A 22,508-nucleotide genomic window follows, 5' to 3' on the forward strand; every position below is an offset into this window, starting at 1 on the left:
TTAGCTATTTCAATTTTAAAAATATGATAGAATCAGTGATGCTTAAAATGTACTTGTTAATGGCACCAGTTTGCGATTTCATTTTACTTTAATATAAACCATCTGCTCTGAGCAGGCAGCAGCCGCAGGCTGAAGCTCCGCTGCTCTCATGTCTCCACAATGGAGGGTGTCTCCAAGCTACCACAGAGGATGCACCACTGTTTATTCGTGCATGCCACCAGGTATGGGCTGTATCTCACCCGAGTGACTAGCTCATCCTCAGTCTAAGAGCTGATTGCCATGAGCAAAAGGCTCTGCAGGCACCTCAAGGCTGTCTGTTTTCTCTCCACCATGAAGAGCAGAAGGTGGGACACACACTGAGCAGGAGGTGGGACTGGGCATCGGTACTGCCTTGGCCTCACTACTGAGATAAGGGAAAGGAGGGCAGGCTGCTGAGGGCACCGATTGCATTCCTGATGGCTGTTCACAGACCTAAGAGATCCCAGCAAAAGGTGTGCTGTCCCTTCAGAAAGAAGAGGAAAGCCATGCGTCCTGATGCCCTCCACAAATGATGAAAGCAGGTCTGCAGGTGGTGCCACCCAACATCTCTCTAGTTTGGATCCCACAGTGACACCCATAAGAGCTTCTGTGCAGTGAGCTCACTGCTGGTCTAGCTTGGGTACAGGGCACGGCAAAGGGGTCCAGACAACACTATTTCCCAGGCCTGTCCAACAGCTCACTGCTGTTTTTGAAGGCTTGGGTTATGAGACACAGGGGGTAGGACATCACCTTGAGTGCTTGTTGCAATGCTGACCCTGGCCAAAGGGATGGGAGGGACAGAGGGAAGGGTTTTGAAAGGGATCAGATGGCCTTCCCAACTTCTCCCCTTTTAGCTTTGCGGTTCCAGAAAGTTCTGCTTATTAAAAAAAAAAAGAGAGAGAAAAAAGAAAGGGAAAAAAAGAAAAGCAGAAAGAAAATTGAGAGAAGGAGACCTCCTCCTCTCCTACTCATGGGCTGAGCTATTCCCTGGGCAGCCCCCACTGTCCGTCATCCATCCATCACTACCCAAAATAAATACAAGTTTAGCGCAAAACCCATTAGAAAATAAAGTGCATCTGGAGTTGAAAAACCTCTGGAAAAAGGGGATTTTTTTTCCTCTTTAGTTTTCTTACAAAAAATATCCTTGAAAAAAAAGAAAAAAAGAAAGGGAGCAAGAGGACAGAGCATGTGGCTCTTGGCATAGGGTCTACAGGGTTGTCCCATCAGGGAGAGGGATCTTAAATCCGCTCTTCAGCAGGGCGAAGCAGATGCACAGCCCCAGCAGGCCAGCAAGAAGCACCCCCACCACAGCCTTGAGGCAGGAAGTCCTGCTGCGGATGAAGGTGCCAGGCCCCATGATGCTCAGCAGGGCTGTGCTCACAGTTAAGGTGTACAGGATGGAGACCCCTGTGTTGAGGGCCACAATCTTCCCAAACTTAGCGAAAGGGGCAATGATGCAGAAGAACAGCGGGACGGTGGCAATCACTGTGGTGACGGCGCTTGAGACGATTGCTACACCCACGTGACGGACTGCTTCAATCGTCCTCCACTGGCGGCACGCGGTGGGGTCCTGGCAGAAGGGACAGCGGTGTTAAGGGGGAGTGAGGACAAGCACATGGGCTGCACTAATATTTTAGCCTTTGAGAGCGTGACTTAGCTCGCCTGAGTGCAGATCAGACAGTTCATGCAGTCTCTGAGCACGCTGGACAGCCATGAGGTTAAAACCCAGTAGAGGCAAAGTCTGCTGGATTTTATGCACCTTTTCAGCCACATCAGACTGACTTGCGCCTACACAACAGAGAGTCTGCATGCAGACACTATACCTGGGAGAGATCCTCAAGCTTTTCTGGTCTCTGTCTTCCCAAAGAGAGAAAAGATGTTAACAAGCCTACAGAAGACCTGGAGGTCCAGCACAGAACAGCAAAGCCATTTGCAGAGGTTACAGAATGAGTGTAGGGCCATTCCAGCACAAGACTCTCTTCACTGGGACATGAAAAGGGGTTGCTTTGGACACAGCTGTGGCCAGTAAGAAAGGGACAACCACGTGGGTCGGATTCTCAGCTGGGTTTACTGTACTGAGATCCACAAGCTCACATCAGCCTCTGACCAGCCAGATGGACAAGCAGCAAACACCCCAGCCATGCTGGGAGGGTGGCAAGATGCATCCCGCTCCTTGCCCATCACGCCTTAGGTCCCGCATCCCAGCTCAGTGGCATGGGAGGGCACGCGGGGAATGGATGCAAGGCCATAGGAAGACAAGAGCTCACCTCTGCATGGTGTAGCGGCAGGTTTTCCCCTGCCAGCAGGTAGCCCTCCACCAAGTGCACACAGTAATCGACAGAGGAGCCAACGAGGATGGAGAGAGAAATGGCTTCCACAGCTCCCATTTCCCAGCCAGACCAGTACATGATGGTCACCACCAAGCAGACCACCCCTGCATGAAGAAGGTCACGTTAGGCAAATTTAAAGAACCCTGGGACTCTGCCCAGGCCTCCTGATACAAGTCCCTCACTGGGGAGCCTGGGATCATAGCCCTGCAGGTCTGCACGCTAGCCAGTCTGAGTCACATACACACTCCCTCCTCCCCACAGAGGCAAACACTTCCCTTCCACTGACCACAGGGACCAGCCAATAAGGTAATCAGACCCGCTGGGGACAGCGAAGCACCTAATTAAATATTTGGCATCAGTCTGTCGGTTTGCCAATCTAGACTAATGCTTGCTAAATGAATCCAAGCCCAGGAAAGTGTGAGTGTGTACACACATGTGCTACAGGAAAAGGGACCCTCTGTTTTGCTGGAGTTACCCACAGGCTGAGAGCACGCACAGGTTTTTCTTAAAGGCAAGAATGATGTGTTTGTGAGTCATGTGTGGGAGACTAAATGGTTTTAAAATGATAGATTTGATTTTTAAACTGAGAAGTTTAGCAACACACTTAGTCCACAATATCGTCAAATCACCAGCCAGGGAGAGGGAACTATTTACAAATTTGCTTCAAATACTAACAAAACCGCTAAAATATTCAGCTTTTAAAGTCTCCCACTGCTTGGAAACAGCAGCCATGGTATAGATCCTTGGGAAGTAGTGCAATTGTTATTCAGAGCATGTGGGACTTAATCACATTATTATACATAACAGGCAGGGATGGCATTTGTGTAGCTAAAACCCTTATTTAAACAAATAGAAGGGATTGTGTAGATAAAACACACTGGGAATTAGACACACAAATCTATTTTTCCAATGAGGTTCCTGTGCATTTGTTAAGAGTTTCGCCTGTTCACCTAGGTACGTCAGGACTGGCTCCTGGAAAGCCAAAAGGGCTTACACAGAGTAAGGGCAATTCAGTTCAAATCACTAGAGACACAGCAGAGCCACAACCCACCAATTTCAGACAAAGAGAAAGCCTGACACGTTGGAATTGGTGTTTTTACCTAAAATGCTGAGCAGCACTGGCAGCAGGAGGAGGATGTGAGTGGTAAACACCGCCACTGCAGCCACACAAATAACCAGCGAGAGGACGAGACCGTACAGGGCACTCTGCACTCCTAGAAGGAAAAAAGCCAGCTAATTTTGACTCCTGGAAGGTGACAGCTGGGATGAGAAAGGCACCGTGTCCCTGCTGGCAAGGCGGCAGGCAGGGACTCACACTGGGAGAGATGGGAAGGGGAAGATGAAAGCGGAAAGCGGGTGATCAACTTCTTGCCTCTCACATCAGCAGGGCAGAGGCCCTTCCCTTCTCTGTTTCCCTGGCCTCTGCCTAGGATTTTAACAGCATATGCTGCCTGGGGCAGAAACAGGCTTTAGGGGTTTGCACAGCAATGGTAAGGGACTGAAATACAACAAATGCCCATCAGATGGGTCAGAGTGTGCCGTGAAGATGTTTCAGAGAGTGTGGGCTCCTCAGGGAGAGAAACATGACAGTCACTTGCCTATAATCTCCATGAAGATCTGCTTCCAGTGCTCACAGGTCTGGAAACCGTTCCGGAGAGCAGAGCCCTCTGGGAAGAGCTGGAGTTGCTGCTGCAGGAATGTCTCCCATTTCAGGTAGTCAGCATATGTCTGGAAGGAAGATGTCCCTTTGTAGGTTGTCTGTAAAAAGATGAAGATGTTATTCTCGTCTCCTGCTCTTCGGGGCAGGGCATGCATGGCAAGGGAAGAGGTAGAACAAGGCAGCTGGAGTTGCAGCACCAGGCAGTCGGGCAAATCTGCCACCAGGTTTTTGCCTGAACTCTCACAGTAAGAGCTAATTGTGGCATGAACAGCCACTTCTATCAACTTGCGAGTGCAGGCATCTGTCTGCAACAGGCACAAACACTACCAAGCACTAAGTTATGGCTGCAAATGCAAGTGGCCAGTGCACAAAGAGCAGAGCTAAACCCCCAGAAGTCACAAGAAGAAAGTGTCACAAGGATAGATGGCAATGGCATGTGCTCACCGATTCAAATGCCATGGAGATCCACTGCACCTTCCCATCCTTCACCCCCACTGCCCCATGAGAGAGCTGTCCGGGCAGCAGGTTTGGCTCAGGGATGTTCTTGCACTCAGGGTGCAACATCTGAAGAAAGGCAGAGATGCTGTAACCTGGAGAGAAAGAAAGAGCAAAGGATGGAGGACAGGACAGGGAAAGGAAGCACATTGGAGCAATGGGGAAAAAAAAAAAACCACAAGATAAAGTTGCAGGCCCTATTTGTCAGCAGTTGCTTCCCCTTGCACTTGCCAAAGACCTTGAGGTCTCGGCACCAGAGCCCTCAGGTGCTGCTAGCTTGAGAGGACGCTGTGCCACCAGCACTGGACAGGACACTACCACCATTGTTTGTCCCCAGCTGTCAGGAAGCAGTACAGACAGCAAGTGCTGAGGAACTCTGCCTGGCCTGGCAGGGATTTTTCTCCAGGCATGAGATCGGCTTTTGGTTTGAAGTCAATATACACTTCATAGACTCAGCTCCACAACCTTCTGACCTCTGAAGTTGGAAGAGACAGTCACTGCTTCGGTATGTGAAGCCACAGAGGCAGTGAGTAGCCTCACCACAACAAGACTAGGTGTGATTTGCTGGTTATTTAGGAGCTACTAAGAATATATCTATTTGTCCAAAAGATTGTAAGTGTATCACAAGCAATACCCATGACTGGAAAGATGCTATTGTGTTCTTCACTGGAGTAAATCCTGAAGAACATGCCCAGTGTCTTCGGAGTTAAAGACATCACTTCTCTTTCTCATCTCCCAGAAGTATAACCAGGGCCATGTTCTAGAAGACTAAAGCTGCCTGGGAAGAAAAAGAGGCAGCAAGAAGCAGCCACCCTTTCTGGCTTGCTATTGAGAACTCCAGCTCAAACAAACACTGCTGCAAGCAGAGCTGCAGAACAGGAGCCTGATGTTCTTGTCCCACTCACTGTGTATTTCTCAACCCCCAAATGGTTGGCACAACACAGGGAAGCATGAGGTGAATGGCCCATGGAGATGGGAGCTGTGACTTAAGCCAGTGGAAACAAGCAGAGCTGTGCTGCAGCCAGGTCAGGAGAGCTGACTGCTGGGAAACTCCTCTTCTCCCTGCACTGCCTGCATTTATCATTGACTGGTACCTTCCCTTCCTTTCCCTGCTTCATCAAGCTGGGATCTGAAAGTTCAAAAGCCCTTAGCAGCCACACTCCTCAGAGTGGGGGGTGAAAACTGGTCTCCACCCAAGATCTCCCCAGGGACTCTGTGGCTGGTGTCAGTCCTACCTACCAGAGGGCAGGCACTGAGCCCCTCCTGGCTTCACCAGCTCCGTGTTGCTGGCAATGGCTTTGCAGAGGCGGCACAGGTTGCCAATCTCTTTGAAGAGGTCGAAGCTGTCATCATAGATAACGCTGCCCTTTCACAAGGAGACACAACAAGAAGAGCACCACACGTGAGGCACGCACACAGCAACTGGCACAAGGAGGCAGAAGCTGAGTCCTCTCCTGGCTACACAGCCTGGGACTAGCTCACACAGACCACAGCTTACATGGCGGGAAAACCCACTGGGCATCTTTGTCTCACCAGACAGCTCAGGAAGAAGCTACACCACCTCATCCCCCCCAGAAAACCCCAAAGAGAGTCAGGCAGTACAACAGAAGCACTGATAGATGAATAGTCACCATACCATGCCCAAAGCCATTAGGGTCTGCCCAAGGAGCAGCTCTGAATCCCCAGCAGTGCCCAGCATGCAACCCCTGCTTTCCACCCACTCCACTGCCTGCATTTCATGCTGCCCCCTCTGAAGGAAACAGGCAAAGGCTGATTCTGCACAGAGCTCCCAAATCAGAAGGCAGGAAGAAGAAAAGAAAGCTGAAGCTCATTTGCCAGTGACCAGAGCTGAGCATAATTTTGCTGGGGAAAAGCTGTGAATGTGTCAAGGTATCAGATGTGGGAGATAAGCTGTTTCTGGAAAACTCACATTTAGTAACCTTTCCCTGGAGTAATTCAGTTGCATTTTTTCATGTTTATCTCTCATAACAAGATAAACAATTATAGAAAAATACGAGTTCCCTGGATCTTGAATTTGTAGTGAGATTTTCATGCTTAGCTCAAGATGGGTTTGCTTCTAAAATCCTCAGGAAAGCCAGATTTACACTCAAAATTAGAAGGTTAGATATTGCACTCAGAAAGGGATTTTCTGAAAAGTCTGAAGTGATTTCAGTAAGGGCTTCCTGATCTCCATTATTTGTGAGTTTGCTAGAACAGAAATGTACTTTTGGCTCATCACAATGCTACCATCTCTGCTGTTCCATCTGTCTAGACCGCTGGACCATGCTCCCTGGGCTGTGGGGATTAACTAAACACCATCCGGGGAGACCACCCTTCCCTTGGCAGCCCCGAGCACACCTATCCAGCGTGCCAGAATATATGTACCATGTCTCCAATGACGTGATTGTCCGGATGTCTCGTGCGATTGACACCTCTGATACCAAACACTACAAAGACCATGGCTCCTGTGTCTACCAGTGGCCGCACCGCTGGTTTCCCACAGCCCGTGTTCATGCAAGGGTTAAATCCAGAGGTGGCCGACAGCTTTGCTTTGGGTGCTGCTGTCAAATACAGAAGAAAGGTTGATTACATCAGAAGGCGGCAAAAAAAGGCTTAACTCTCTGGCCCAGATAGCCAGGCATGGCTGAACAGGTCCTTATCAACTTACCTTTCTCACTGGGAACATAAAGGATGCCTTTGGTGGGTCCATCTGGGCTAGAGCTGAGAAGACAGCCAGGAGGTGCCACACACACTCGGCCATGGTAAGGGGGCTTGTGTGACTGGGCAAAATACAATTTCCTGTGCAGCAGAGAAAGTTTGTTATGAGGGACCAGAGGTAGTAAAGGTTATTTGTCCAAAGCATTCCATGGAAACAGACTTTCTCAGGGACAGAAGGAAAGGAAAAGGCAAGCAATTCCAGACCTGAATCCCTAGCCATTGCATATTCTGTGTTGCCTGTTTAACCCAAGAGTTCAGGTGGGCAAGACCAAGATCAGCAACATCTTTTTGCCACCCAAAGAAGCCCCCAATCACGGTCTTGCACCTGTCAGGCCCTTGGCACATTAATGATGCTATGGGCCTGCAAAATAACTTTGCAAAGATGGGGCACATTTGCAGCAGAGCAAGTCCCAGGGCCACAGGTGTCACTGATTGAGGGCAGGACTGGCACTGGACATTAGGCATCCCATATCAGCCCCTCAGCTGTGCTGGTTTTGCTGCCTGGCTCTGAATGGGTTTTGGAAGGTTACCGTGTTCGCTGCTGCTCCTTGGCGGCCACGTAGAAACTGAAGTCGAACTTCCAGCCTCTCTTGGTGTCACAGGACAAGGTGGTCATCATCCACTTCCTGGGGCTCGTCTGCTTAAGCAGCCCTACTGTGGACACACAAGCTGTCAGCTTCCTGGTGAAGTTACCGAAAGGCACTCTATACACCTAAGCAATGGATTAATGAAAACAGACACTTAACTCCACAGGGTTGCAGCCTGTTGCACATCAGCATCACACACTCCCCTCCTCCCTGAGCACTGGCACAGCCACACAGAATGAGCACTGCAGGCACAAGCCCAGCCAGCCCCCAGCCTGCCCCCCTCCCAGGGTTGGCTCCAGTGTGTGATGGGGCCCCTCACCACCCCCGTTCTCTGTGGCACAGGCTGCTCTGTCCAGGGCGAGGGACGTCTGGAAACAAGTCCTCCTGAGGGCGTTTATATCCAATATCCACAAGCAGTGTTGCCTGTGTTTGTGGATGGACAGAAGGAGGCAGTGGGGATCCAGATGCCTCAGTAGCAGTTTCTACTAGAATGAGCTCAGCTGATGATGCCAGGCCTCATCTGATCTCCACAGACACCCACACTTCTGCTCCCACGCTGATGGTCACACCGCAACAGCAACACAGCAACAGATAAGTATTGTAGCACTGTTGAGGCATAATCTCTAATGATGCCAGGCACAATGCCCTCTGCGTTAGCTACCTTACTGCAATGCCCTGCAAATTTCACCCTGAGCTACCTAGGACCCCGTGGAGAAGGAGGAGGAGGCTGTTGTGCTCACCTGTTGAGTGTTGCACTCTTGATAGAGGGGTCCAACATCCCTGGACTGACTCACCTGGAATGAAGGCACCTCCCCGTCTCCCGGTGACACCATCTGCCAGGGGGCAGGGACACTGGCATTGAGTGAGAATCTGTAGATGGCTGGCCTTCCCTTGCTTCTGGACTTAGAGATATACACAGTTCCCTGGAGATCTGAAGAAAAAAAAAGAGGGCATGAGGGCTAGTGGTACTTCTCAGTCAACAAATCCTACAGACATGGACAGCAGCAAAGGAGGGTTCTTCTGGTCTGCTGTCTCCTCTGGGGCAGCAGGCACAGCCTCTGCCTTCTAGCAGCACAGCACACCTTTCAAAGGTTTTCAACAAATATATCCTGAGCTGCAGTAATTCCTGATGGCTTATTGATTCATGTCATCTCGGGACCTGGCCCAATAACACTTTTATCCTCAAAATCCCCTGCAAAGCAGCCTGAATTTACTCTCCTCACGGCCTGCCAACAAGGTTGCGACACAGGAGTGGAATACAAAAGCTCTGAGCTCCTAGCCCTGTACTCTGATCTGCTTGGCCTGAGGGATTTGTCACTAGACTGTACTGCCACCTGGGTTATAGTACCATGTCCTAGAGAACAGCAGGCATTCAGGGGAAGGGGGACTGTAATGATGTCCCTTACACCCAGCACCAAGCTAGGCTCAGCGGGACAGGGGCTGAAGAGAATTTTTCCCATCAGCTAAGATTTTTTTTACCCGAGTGGACCCCTGGGCCCTGGACCCAAATGTGGTCAGAGTCATCATGCCCCACTTACCTTGCTGCCCTGTATCACTTATGCTCCCTTTGCTTCCCCAAGTTGACCCTGAGCCCCTCTTCTTTTTTTCCAAGGAGGTTCGGATGTTGTTCTGCAAACTGTGGGGCTTTTCCTGAAACAAACCTGTCCCACAAGGTTAGTCAGGGAGGAAAAAGTGAATGGCATGACAAGAGACCTACCAGCCCTGAGCAGACCATGGACTCCGCTATTGAACACCAAACTTTTAAGCAGGGAATACACCTGGTCACCAGAATGTGCCCAGCATTTAGGAATAGTCAGTTTTCATGGACTATAAAGGAATTGCTCCAGCAGAATCACTCAGGTAGTTCCTGGCTAAAGCAGGAAATGCTTTTCAAAATACTCCACTCCCACAGGCAAGTCAATCATCCCACTCCAAACGTGCACCTCCCTTCAATAGGTTCCATCCAATATCCAATGAGATGTTTGAGTAATGCAGGCCTCCACCTCACATTTCAGCTCCTCCAGCCCAGGGCTTAGGCCAGGCTGCACCCACCGTGGTCTGGGGACCAGCACTCTCACCTGAGCAGGTAATGCAGGAGATGCCTTCAGCACTCAAGTTGTATTTCAGGTCTAGCAGCACCTGGATGTTAGTGTCCGGCCGGAACAAGACTGGAGCACGGCTGGCTGGCTGGAGGCGGCTAGCGAAGAATACGGACAGGAGCAAAACAAGGAGAAAGAGCCCTGCAAGGAGAAGCCTGGGTAAGTGCGTGGGAGCCTACATGTATCTTGCACTTCGGACATACTCAGACCGCAGGGGTTTGGCAGAAAGATGGTATTTTCAACAGAAAAAGGAACAGCCCCTAAAGCACACTGGCAGCTGGGCTTTCTTGTAATGAGCCCCATACCTGGATAACCCCACCAGGACTTGCCATTTCAAATCTGAGTGAAAGAAGAGGGATGGAAAATTCTCAGAGTTCCTCATGCAGTTCCCTTAGGAACTGACTGCTCTGGGGACGCTCTTTCACCAAGTTAGAAACCACCTATTATGTCCTTTTCCTCATCCTCTTGTCACTAATAATCAAGGCTGGGGATCTGACTGAGATGCTGTCAAGCTGTCTAAAATCCATGCAAATGGAATACCCCCCTCCTTCCTTACCCACAATCACCCATCTGCTCTTCACTGCAGACCACAGCACCCAGTGTTCCAGCAGCTCCTGCAGATGAGTTATCAAGTGACCCCGGTTGCACTTCTCTGCAGGGAGCTGTAGATTTTCTGGCATCACAGATACTAAGGGGACATCCCCCATTTCCAGGGAGACTAGAAGAGAGAGAGATCAAAGGCAGACTCAGCGCTCAGTGTCATGAATGTCTCTCACAGCTTTCTGCTTTCCTTTACAACGTGATTCCATGATTTTCTACAGGGTGCTGTACAACTCACTCAAGTTTAAGAGATGGAGTAAGACCCGGGCAGAGGCGGTGGCTTCGCAGGATGTCATAAGAAGCATCTTTGTCAAGTCACTATGTGACAGCTACACTTCTAAATCCATAGCTCACTCCAAAGCCTATACTTCAGGCTATATTTCTGGCAGATCCCGCTAACATTGTCCACATGGTCACAGGGACACTGCAAAATTTGTCCCTCTCCTCCACTATGTCTTGCAGCTAATTACACAAATCTGACCTCTTCCTGATGGCAGTCTGGCTCCTATCTCATCTCAGGGATGCCTAGAGAACTGCCCTCTTCTCTACCAGTGAGAAGCAGGCACTTGCTGTAGTGGGGTCAAAGTGTGCCTGGCACGCTGTACAGGCGACACACAAACCACGCTTGGTCACCAGCTGGAAAAAGTCGCTTTGCTTCTTCACAAGTTACCGGATGCCCAGGGGCCCCTGGAGAAAAGCATCCTGCTATTTACTCTGCTCCAGGGAAGGAGTTATTTCCATACATCACCATTGCGTGTGGCTCTGGCATACAAAGGAGACAGCTCTCACAGCACAGAGCCAAAGCCTAGTTGTCTGCTCAAAGGCAGCCCAGAGCCTTCTCTGCAGGGAGGGGGTCTGTACACTGCTGTGGGATTGATGCGCTCTCAGCCATTGATCCAGTTGCCTCCAGTTCCAGTTTACTGCTGGTCCTGAAGGCTACTCACTGCCCAGAACGCTCCCGTTGTGGGTTTTAAAACGAAGAGAACCCAGCAAGTTTTAAAAGCCAAGTACAACAGAGCATGACCCCATAAGCACCCTTATCTTCGATCAGGGCTAGGATTATCTCCTGCTAACAAGAGAGAGGGAATTTCTGGGCTCTCTTTCTAGATTGCTTATGTGGTCTCAGGCAAGTCATTGCCCTCTTCTTGCCATGACAGAGGAGATGCTCTGAGGAGGTGATGCTGAAGAATAACAAAGCGTTCTCTCACCTGTTTCCCAAATGTAGGGCTCTGAATGGCAGGGAAGAGGGCAAAACTTTCTTTACTCAACGGTGAGCTGTCCTGGTGCTATGGATTAGATGTTTCATGGCTACATCCATGTCACAATTAGTGATTCCAGCCAGAAAATACAACCCATACTAGACCCAAGAGGATTAACAAAGTAGTTAGAAAGCATGTACTGACACCCACTGAAGATCCCAAAGCAACTTATAACCATTAGTGAGTTCAGACCCCTACAGCCTCCTGTGACAGCACTATCTCCAGCTTAAAAGTAGGGAAACTGAGCAATGGGCAGGAAGAACTGCGGGATGAACAGGGAAGCGTGGTCCCCCTGAAGGCACTATACAGCAGGCACGTACCAGGCTCTTCCTCGACACTGAGCAGTGGGATGTCATCATCCAGATAGGGAAGTGTCTCTCTGCCTGCTCTGGAGGTGGCCTCCGAGGCAATGAAGAGATCTTCAGCCAGGTGCAAAGCACTCTTTTTGGCGCACTTCTGACTACAGCTGGATTGGAGCAGGGAAGGAAACAAAGGCACGAATTTTAAGCCACATACCTTGCAAAGTGTTACCAGTGGGCTCCTTCAGTGACAAGGAGAGCAGCAACAGCCTGCTCCAATTACTCAGAAAGACAACAGGCAGCGCCATGAGCAATTTCCATTGCTAAGTGCTGAGAGGTCAGGGGCTGAGCTGCTACGGCAAAGCAGTAACAGGCTGGGGTGGACACACAGAGCAGGGCTGAGCCACAAACACTGAGTGACGGGAGTTTCAGCAGTTCATCTCCCTGCTAATGAATTAAATCAGGCCAGGTCATCTGCACTGCTAAAGAGCAGGGGAAGGGCAAATGTGCTGACTTTCAAATACAAATCTGCATGCACTGTTTGTGCTCACAGGCAGGAGCAACGTTGATCTGCCTGCCTTGCAGGGCCTGTCTCCACAGCTTGAGGATTTAGCTGTGCAGTAACTGCTGTGAGGACACAAATAGCTCCAATATTCCATGGGATTCAATGAAGAGGTATGATTGACATCACAGAGTCTGGCTCCTGAGAGGCACCTGCATATATACCAGGAATAAGACTGGGACCTGGGCATTTTGCTCCAATTTGGAATGGCAGAAGTTAAATTTCCCTTCTGTTAGACACTAACAGGGAATGGTGAAGCCAAGCTGCCTGAGGGGGGTGAGGATAACTGAGGATAGGGCAGGGATAAGCACACTGCCTTGGCCCTGAGTTCCACAACAACTCCCCACCCACACAAGGAGGCTCCAGGGCTCACCTGGTTTGGCAGGAGTTCTCTAGCGGGGACATATAAAGGGTCCATATTCCAAGAGCAGCTGGCATAGTGAAAAGCACAGCTACCCAGCAGCAGGACACAATCAGCGACATAAAGAGTCCAAAGTCATGCACAGCTGGGATCTACATGAAGACAGAGAACATGGAGTTGGGATCAACTGGGGCAGGAGACCTGGAGGGACATCAGGCCAGAAAATACATCTGGAGGAACCTGAGAACAGCACATGCTGACCTCAGTCATCGTAGTCAGCAAACCTGGTATGTACAGAGATGAGCTGATAAGTGGCACGGGAAACATTATCTTAGATGCTGATACAGGGAGAGTGTTCCCTGCCTTAGAGCAGGTAAGGAACAGCCCTGTAGGGCAAGCAATTCCAGCACACCTCTGTGCTGGAGGAGAGGGCAGAAAGATGGTGCTCGCAGCTTCCCACTCTATTAGAGCCTCTGGCAGAAACAGAAAACCCCAAATCCCAAAACTGCAGCGTACCTGAGAGAAGATGTTGGCAGCATACGCTGCAGCCGTGGTCAGGGAAGTGAAGAAGGTGGCCTTCCCTGCTGTCTGGATAGTGTGGATCATGCGCAGGCGCAGGTCCTTGAGGTGGGTGGCTTGGCGATAGGTGTTGATGAAAACAAACACATCATCAACCCCTGGAAAAAGAGAGGGGAGATTTTGATACTTTGCTCACAGGAGGGACACATGCTAAAAATCCAATTTCCCCTCAACATCTGCAAATATTTCACTTACAGGTAATGGAGGGAAAGGGCTTGAAAATTCAATCTGCATTTGCCACCATCACTTTTCTCTCTCCTGCAGGCAGGAGTTATGGCAAGGCAGCACAGGTAGGTTTTGAGTAAGGAGGTGCTTACCAATCCCCACAATGACAAAGGCAGCCACACCATTGAGTATACCCAGGTACTGGATCCCAAACACGACATGGTACAGGAACAGAGCAACCAGGCAGCTTAGCCCAATACTGGCAATGCCAAAGAATGACAGGAACACTATAGGAGGAAAGGAACACGGAAAAAAAAATAGTACTTCTGGCCACTCCCTGTGAGAACACACACCTCACACCTGCCCCGTTGGGATACTGGTGCCCAGGAGTGTGTTGTGACACAGAATAGCTCAGGGCTGCAAGAGCACCACTTGCAGACTCCTTCCCATAGGGCCCATCCATGAAATTACATCAGCTTTACACCAGCGTTAGCAAGATGGGAATTTGCATCTTATTCCTGTTCTCCTGTGAGTCTCCCCCCAACCCTGCCCACAAATCCCTGCTCTGGAGAACCAGACTTGCATGACCTTCTGCAGGCTGCTGTGCCACAGAGTCAGGCTGGTGTGAGGGCATCAGAGCCTCTCCTGGGGCTTGCACAGACACAGGAGTCACCGCATATTTGGCTTTGTGAGAGAGCAGGGCAGCTGTGACTGCAGCCTACCTGAGCAGGAGGTAAGGATGTAGACCAAGACAGCTATGCAGCTACTGCTGATGAAGGCCAGCCACATATCATTGTTGAAGGTCCTCCTCACTTCATAGTCAAACAAATCCGTCCCTCCATACAGCACCTGGACTTTGCTAGGGTGGGAAGATGGAGGAAGAGGAGTAGGGAGAGTTAAGTGTAAAGGGAGCAGAGCCAGGGGATGTAAAAAAGCACAATGTCTCTCTCAGAGCCAAAGGAGCTCACTGCTCTAATAAACTTGGCAGTTCTCTGAAGAAACAGCTCAGAGTGGTGAGAGCAGGTCAAACAAGGTTGCTGCTGGAAGTGAAGTTCACACAAGAAGGGAGGAAAAATAAAAGAGCAGGTCCAATATTTCAAAAATTCCTCCAGTACATGTGGGTCTTTGGCACTAATAGACTTCTTGCTGTCAGCAAACAGCTCCTGAAGCCTCCAAAGCCAATTCCATCTGGAATCCTAATCATTGCTTATTATATTAAGCACAAAGGTAATAACCAGTGGATGCAGGCAGAGCGAGAGCTTATCAGAAACCATATGATTTACCAGCTTCTGCTTCTGGAAGCAGGCTCTGAGCGGAAGTAATCCAAGATAATTTAACCAAGAGTACAATAACACTGCACCATAGGAGGCTATCAGGAATCCAAGGTACAGAACCGAGCCTTGGCCCCAGTTCCCTTTCAGCTTCCCATAACTGCAGCCCACTCTGCCAGCCCATTGCTGAGACCACTCCGTGGCTGCTGGCTTTCAGGGCTGACAACGGCCGGCTGCATTTCACTCTGCTTTTGAAGAAGGAATCCCTTCATTCTGGGAGCTGCCGAGATTCAGAGCCGTAGAGAGCTGGAGACCGAGACATGACACTGACATTGGGACTCACTGCCTTCCCTCAGCTGTCTGGATACTGGGCTACTCTTTTAGCCCTTTTGGCTCTGTTTTATCATCTCCCTCTCACAAGCACTGTGCAAAGCTCTATTCAACCAAAGTCATACAGAGCTGATGGTGAAACAAACCTGCATTTCCTGAAACTTATTCTGCCCTGACACTCCCCTCCCCTTCTCTCTGTACAAAGAGCAAACGCTTCTGGAAGGAATTACACTGGCATGGACAAAAGCAGAATCAGATCCACAGGTTGATGCCTAGGGTAAAGACCATTTCACTCCTTGCAGATCAATTGGAGCCAAATTCAGACCAGGAAGGGAGAGAAGCAGCTCTGTTTGAGCTAGTGGAATTGGACTTGTGAAATGGAAGCAAACAGATCCAATGCCAGGCAGGGGCTGAGAGGAAAGGCAGGCACTGGATTCAATCTTTGGCTCCCTTTCATTGTCTCTATTGATGTCTCTAGTGTGTTGCTGCAGTAGGAAGTGGCATTAAAGGGAAGCATATGAGTGGTTTTCTGCCATATGCTTCCCATCCTCATTCACAACACTGTGCCCCAGCCCAGCTTCAAAGGAGATGCTTTTTCTCCCTCCTCTGGAGCACTATGTTGTGGGGACTGCTGGAGACTGACCAGCAGTCTGAGCTGGCATGCCAAGCCTTCTGTGCCCAGTGCCTTCCTGGTGAGACTGAAGGCTGCAGGCCTATCAGAGCAGAGCAGGACATATGCCCTGAGTAAACCTTAAGGCAGAGCTTTCACACCCTGGAGGGCCTATTCCATCCACTCCTTTAGTGCAACAGCCAGCACCATGCTCTGCAACCTCTGTCTTTCCCTTCTCTCACCCGCTCCCAGCAAGGCACCTGCCCTGTCTGCACACACCCTCACCTTGTGGACTGCTTGGCCAGCATGGCCACGTAGGTGATGACAAAGTTCTGGAACTTGTGGCGCTGCTCCTCCCAGCGGTCCTCCACCGAGTAATAGTTTGGCAGTGGTGCCCCAAAGAGGATTTCGCTCCGCAGCAGGGAGCTCTTCATGTTCTCAGCAGACAAGCCCTCATCCACATACCAATAGAATTCGGGGTGGGTCATGGCCAGCTCCAGGGACCCTGTGGGAGAAAACAGTGCCACTTTTGTTAGGTCTGCTTAGTTGACTTGGCGAAGCAGAGGGTCTAGTCTGATGAAGGGAAACTGGGAGTGATCTTGTCTTTCAAGAGTGATGGTGACTGCTGCTGCCTCGCAGAGAGCAAGGAAGGCTGGGGAATGCTTGATTGCAAAGACTCACTTTCCACTTCTGCTCTGTGACTCTCCTTGTGATGTTGCCTACGTGGAGTTCCCCATTAGGGACACATCTTCCACCCGACTGTGATCTGAACCACAGCTCCCTCAAGCAGAAAAGCACACAATCTTCCCATCAATACCCCCACTGCTGGATGCACTTAGCTCTCCTACACCGGGCCAATATTTGCTCTATCACACTGGGAAGCACAGGAGCCAAACAACACCTGAGGAGTCCTGGCTCTGCTGTGACCTGGTACCTCTGCCATCTGATGGTGTCAAGGATGCAGAGATGGTGGCACTTGGCCAGTTCTGAGTAAGAACACTGCCTGTCCACCCCCAAAATCCAAGTTCCCTTGAGTTTACACCAGAAAGACCCAGAAATGAGGCTCTTTCCTGTTTTGGTAGCAGAGTTGTTACTCATACTGGAGCAGATGGAGTTAATTCTTTGCCTGCTCCCTGTATGGCTCCTGGACAGCTATCATCTCCAGCCTTTGCTTAGGAGACAGATGGAGGCTTCATCCCACAGCCACATCACACCCACAGATTCCTCATGATTCACCTCTTTTTCACCATCCAAAGCCTCTGCTCTACTAGAGGGGCACAGTACAGGGTATGAAGCTGTGAGGAGGAGGCAGGGCCTTCCTCCTCCTCTCCTTATAGAAGCCTTTCCAACTGGTGACTCACAAGCTGCCTTTCAAGCTCCACAGCAGCCCACAGACCTCTTTCATCCGCTTGATGGAGCAGGGAAGCTCATCCCTATAGTCTGTCCAAGACCTGGCATTCCTCTAGTTAACCACATTGGTTCACAGGGGAAAAGGGTCAGTAGAAGGCATCTGAACAATGTAAGACTCCCCCTCAGTTGTCCCTCTCACTCGCCTGTTGGAGCCTGTGACCCATGACTGGGGTTGCAGGGGCTTTGCTGAAAGGGTAGAAAAGTGGCCATAGCCCAGAAAAGACGATTCCTCAAGACACAACATGGCAGCATCTTCCTCTTTGCACAAGGCAGTCACTCCTCTCAGCTGCACATCAGTAAGTGACTGAACTTGCAGGAGATGTATACCCTAAACATGCCAGCTCTCAGCTCACCTTGGATGTCAGCAAGATCTTGTCCCATGCCATCGTAGTAAATTTTCCCTCCTCTCTCAGTGGGGAAGAAGTAGGTCATGAGGGAGCTGGGAGGGGAGCAGTAGGAATAGGAGCCCAGGGGGAGGTCCTTCAAGACCTCGTGGGGCTTCCAGCAGAACTCCCGGAAGCGAGGGTGGTCCATGATCTTGCGCTCAACCTCATGGATGGTAACGAGGCGCTCAGTGGTGAAGATGTTGTTCTCAGAGTCCCCCCGAGCCAGAAAAATTAGCTCGATGCGCCAGTGGGCATGTGTCTGTGTGTTGGCGCTGATGTAAGTGCTGGAGTAGTCCCAGCGTGGGGTACCCCTCCCAGTTCGGGAAGTCCGGTTTCCTGGGTTCAGGTGGGCATGGGGCCTGGGGGAGCTCATCCTGCCCTCTGGGGTGCTGCGCTTGACCCGCGCACTGACCCCCAGGTGGGAAGCATTGAGGTGAAGTTGCTGGAGCTGCTCAAAGATGAGCCTCTGCAGGGTTTCAGAGGTGAAGTCAGCCAGGTCCCGGCGGTTCCTCCCCCATGACCCAAACTGGGACTTGAGGGCCAAGGCAAGCGCATCAAAGCGTTGAGAGGACTCGTGGTTGCGGATCTCAAAAGCATTGTAGGAAATGTCAATATCCAGGGCTGGGTAGTGGAGGAACATGACAACAGCAAGCACAGCAGGGATGGCACAGCCCAGGAAAAGGATGAAGCCGGCACAGTATGGGTTGGTGAATACCCAGCCAACAATATTCCAGAAGCCAGACACTGGCAGCATGACACGCAGGGGCCTCACTCTGCATGGACTTTTCCCACACAACAGAGCACCCTCCCGCCTCTTTCGGGAGCTGAAGGCTACCTCTTCATCTTCCTCATCTAGCCAGGCATCCTGTAACAAGGGGTCATCCTCTGTGTCCATGTCCAGTACCTGCACAAAGAGGTAGGGAAAAGCAGTCAGCAAAGCCCAGCAATAGGTGTCACCAGGCACAGTCACGAATCCGTAGCAGTTGCTGGAAGGTCTCATGAGCAGAGCCAGGGAAAGGCACACTCCAGCTCCCAGCCCTGCACCCTCAGCAGCAAAGCATGACTCAAACCCCACAGATTTGCTAGTGTCACTGAAAGAACAGGCTCACCATGGGGTATCCTGCACCCTGCCTGGCAGAGGAACCAGAAAGGGGGGAAGTTCAAACTACAGTACCAGGGCTCAGTGCTGTGGCAGAGGAGGGCTCTCCATGGCTCCAGGAACAGCAGGCACAGAGATCGCAGGAGGATTCACAGTACGCTGCTCAGACTGTAGCACCAGGAACATTTCATTAGCTAACCTGGTTCTCATGCCCAGGAACAGCTCATGCTACCAAATGAAAAATGCAAGGGAACCTATCTTCCTCTCCTTAAAACTGACAACAGATTTTCCCCCAGCTATTTATAGCTGTATCCATCTTTCCCACAAAGCGTGCATGTGTGTGTACACAGAACCAGAAGCACATGCACCCATACCTGCAGACACGCACGTATGCACACACTTGCACATACCAACATCCCCCAGAGAGCTCACGGTGACCCTGCTCTAGTCCCTGAAGGGCCATCCACTGCTGGTATGGGAAGGGAAAGGGTTGAACAACCCCGCTTTCCTTCCACCCCTGTGGGATATTGTTTATGGAATGTGTTTTCCCAGTTCCTATGGAACAACCGGGAAGCAGAAGTCGTTACTGCCCCCCTGGAATGAGGAGGAAACTCTCCCTGATGAGCCCATGCTTGGGCAGGAAAGAAAGGGAGGCTCCCTGGGAGGTGCTCCTCTGCAGGGGGCTGCGAGCACACACAGGGTCTCAGACCTTCCCATGTGCCGCTCCTGGGTGTCGCACGGTGGCCTCCCAAGCCAGGAAGCCGCAGGTGGTGGTCCCTGAGAGCAAAGCCCAGACCCTTTCCCAGCTCCCAGCACAGCCTGCAGCCTCCCCTCACTGAATGAATGAGCAGATTCATTTCCTTGCTTGACCCTGATAGTTGCCAGCAATTCACACACAGGCCAGAAACAATTTATGAGCTTTACTCCTAACCAGTGTTTCTATTTTAACAGGACTTCTCTCAGCAGGAAGATGAATTGCCAGCACCCCTTAACTCTAGGTCCTCAGCAGACCTGGGAGCTGCTGAACTTGGTCTGAGAGGGAAAGCAACGGGGCAGAAATGCTCCCTGGCAAAACAGGGATGTGCAAAGGGGCAAGAGTCACAGCAATCTCCCTGGCTCTGGTCAGCCTGGGCGATGTCTGTGGCTTTGTTTTGCTGGCCACAGTGGCTCCCATGGGATTCACTCTGGTCTGGACAGCATCTGTGGTGGCAGATGGGCTCCCAGCAATGCAGAGCCTGTGCAGAACTGGGAACCTCTCAGCTCCAGCCTCCCTGTTCCTGCCTACACCACCCAATGCACGAATGTTGATCAGCGGCTTTAATCTGCAACTGATACTGCCTCTAAACATCCCACCCTTCCTGTCAGTGTGAGAGCAGGGACTCTCCCACACCCTCGCTGTGGTCAGGATCACGCAGGCAGCTCATCCACCTCGGCCAGGCTGCAGAGAGCTGGGCAGGAGGGCAGGCGTAAGCCGGGGCTGAATCCTCCTCCTGCCCTGCAATCTCATAGTGCAAAACCAGATGGGCACCACTGAGCGCAGATGGCCATAGTCCCTCTTCTGCCAGACCTCTACATCCTCAGGAGACTAACAAATAGGGTGAGGAGAGGGCAGCTCACAAAACTCTGCTGTCTTGTTTTCCCCTTCACTTACAGGGCTGTTGGACAGCAAGAACAAAGCAAAGAGGGTTTTTTCAAGTCTCTGGAAAGGTTAGGAGAAATCTAGCTGGTTTTAGTCTCCATTAAGATTTCTTTAATATTCAGGATGCATAATCCTGAACAACCAGGGAGCGTCTGAAAGTTTCCCTGAACAGCCATGCATCACTCCGTGAGCCTTGGGCTCTGGTCCAAGGCCAAGAGCAGATGAACAACGTTGCCCAAGACAGCTACTGGCCCCCAGCTGCTGTTCCACCTCAACTTCATGGCCACGCATACCCATGTGCTCTTCTGCTGGTGCTTACAGAGAGCCTTACTTGCATCATGGCAAGCAGGAGACCTTCCCGAGTCCCTGAATCTGAATATAAATCCTCTCCCGGCTGCTCCTTACTGCAGTTTTGCCTTCTCTCCCACACTCTACACTCCCAAACTCTCCCCACAGAGACCCCCTGAACACAGCACAGTGTCAGCTCCAGCTCAGAGGTCGCCCCAGGCTGCTCACCTTTGCAGACACCATCAGCACATGCAAGTCCTTGCCCAGGGTGTAAGGCCCATCCATTGCTGGGCTGTCAAGTACTGTCACCCTTCCGCCTCTAAGAGAGAGCCAAGCTACAAGTTCAGCTCACGTTAGCAGTGCAGATTGGTGCTGCAAAGCTCACTCACCCCATCTGGGCAAGCTGGTGTGTACCTGCAGTTACCTCCACTCCAGCACGGAGTTTCTGCAAGACCTGATCAAGCACATGTATTCTCTCTTTAGAAAGAGAGGTAAAGAGCCATAATAATTTCCCATTGTCCTGGGTTGAGAGACACAGGACTAACTTTTCTTCTAATGCTGGGGAAAATGGCACTTTTAGAAGACTCTAGTGTCTGAATTTGTGAAAATATTTACTTTATAGCCAGCCAGGCTCTGTGGGATTCAAGGTTAGTGTTTTCGAGCCTTGCCAGGTGCAGGGACAAGGAGGAGCAATGCCTGGGCGTTTGACCCAGGCTGGCCAACAGGAGTATTTCATACCATGAATGTCACATCCAATATAAATTAGAAAAGTTTGCTGCGTAGCGGGCTCTCTCCCTGATGGCAGCGGGTCCAGACAACTCCTTGCCCCGGTGCCGGAGCTCTGAGCCCTTCCCTTCCTCCTGAAGCCATTGCGCTCCCAGTGTCCGATACTTGCTGTCCACTGCTGGGAGTGCACAGCTTCCCACTGATATAGTTGGCTGAGTATAATTCCTGTATATCTTATATCAGTATCGGGATTAATACTGGCTCTTTAGTAGCTCTTTAGTATTATTGCTAATTATTTAGTCTTAGTCTATTAAATCTATTTATATTTCAACCCTTGTGTTTCTTTGTGTTCCCCAATTCCCCTTTCCGGGTGGGGAGGGGTCATCGGGTGACAGAATAATTGTCTAATGACAATAGATTGTTATGGGTTCTCTCAAACCATAACACCCATTTATTGAGCTACTGAGGAGAAGGAGGGAAAAGATTCTAATCCTGAAACAGAAGAGCCTGCACATGACAAGAAAGGGAAACGAGAGAGAATGAGATAGTCATAAGCCAGCAGAAAAAGGATCATATCATCTTCTTTTTTAACCAAGAGCTAAATCCTCAACTCAAGGAAGGTATCAAGCCTCAGACATCTCCCTTTGGCTCTTCCATCCACTCTCATGGTCACTACAAAACCCACCTTATAACAGATGGGCATCCACAATGTATGAAGGCCAAGGCACGCTACCCTTGGCCTAAGACTGGTACAAATTCTGATGCTGGTGTAAACCCCAGCACAGCAAGTGCTGGAAAAGCCCCAAGATTATACGCACTCACATCAGAACTGAGTCAGAGAAGGGTCAAGATTTGGTCCAAGTGGAAGGGCAAGGGCAGGGAGGGAGACACCTCGGCTGTGCTGTCCCTGTGGGTGACAGCCTCCCTCTGCATGCGGGGTAAGCACGTGTGAGCATCCTGCCCTAGTTCCACCACAGCTCTGAACTCCCTTCAAAAGAGAGTTTACCACATGATTCG

The 22,508-nt window shown here is 50.7% G+C and overlaps 1 protein-coding gene across 2 annotated transcripts in view; it reads right to left on the reverse strand.

Moving 5' to 3' along the window:
• Positions 1 to 1,133: 1,133 nt before the first annotated feature.
• The window catches only part of DISP3 (dispatched RND transporter family member 3), a 32,381-nt gene continuing 11,006 nt past the window's right edge, over positions 1,134 to 22,508 (reverse strand). Inside the window, exons 3-22 of one of the 2 annotated variants that reach the window (XM_074161647.1) lie at positions 17,707 to 18,643; positions 16,229 to 16,448; positions 14,455 to 14,591; positions 13,885 to 14,019; positions 13,505 to 13,665; positions 13,001 to 13,140; positions 12,087 to 12,232; positions 10,464 to 10,625; positions 9,887 to 10,048; positions 9,347 to 9,469; positions 8,603 to 8,739; positions 7,752 to 7,933; positions 7,172 to 7,302; positions 6,889 to 7,064; positions 5,743 to 5,869; positions 4,453 to 4,598; positions 3,947 to 4,106; positions 3,449 to 3,562; positions 2,286 to 2,452; positions 1,134 to 1,588 (exon numbers count right to left, since the gene is read on the reverse strand). In XM_074161647.1, the coding sequence (XP_074017748.1) occupies positions 1,226 to 1,588; positions 2,286 to 2,452; positions 3,449 to 3,562; positions 3,947 to 4,106; positions 4,453 to 4,598; positions 5,743 to 5,869; positions 6,889 to 7,064; positions 7,172 to 7,302; positions 7,752 to 7,933; positions 8,603 to 8,739; positions 9,347 to 9,469; positions 9,887 to 10,048; positions 10,464 to 10,625; positions 12,087 to 12,232; positions 13,001 to 13,140; positions 13,505 to 13,665; positions 13,885 to 14,019; positions 14,455 to 14,591; positions 16,229 to 16,448; positions 17,707 to 18,643 (4,026 nt within the window). In that variant the 3' untranslated portion in view covers positions 1,134 to 1,225. Of the gene's footprint in view, positions 1,589 to 2,285; positions 2,453 to 3,448; positions 3,563 to 3,946; positions 4,107 to 4,452; positions 4,599 to 5,742; positions 5,870 to 6,888; positions 7,065 to 7,171; positions 7,303 to 7,751; positions 7,934 to 8,602; positions 8,740 to 9,346; positions 9,470 to 9,886; positions 10,049 to 10,463; positions 10,626 to 12,086; positions 12,233 to 13,000; positions 13,141 to 13,504; positions 13,666 to 13,884; positions 14,020 to 14,454; positions 14,592 to 16,228; positions 16,449 to 17,706; positions 18,644 to 22,508 lie in introns of those variants that run through there. The other variant, XM_074161648.1, reaches the window with a different exon arrangement.

Source organism: Numenius arquata, chromosome 20 (assembly GCF_964106895.1).
Source record: "Numenius arquata chromosome 20, bNumArq3.hap1.1, whole genome shotgun sequence".
Lineage (NCBI taxonomy): Eukaryota > Metazoa > Chordata > Aves > Charadriiformes > Scolopacidae > Numenius > Numenius arquata.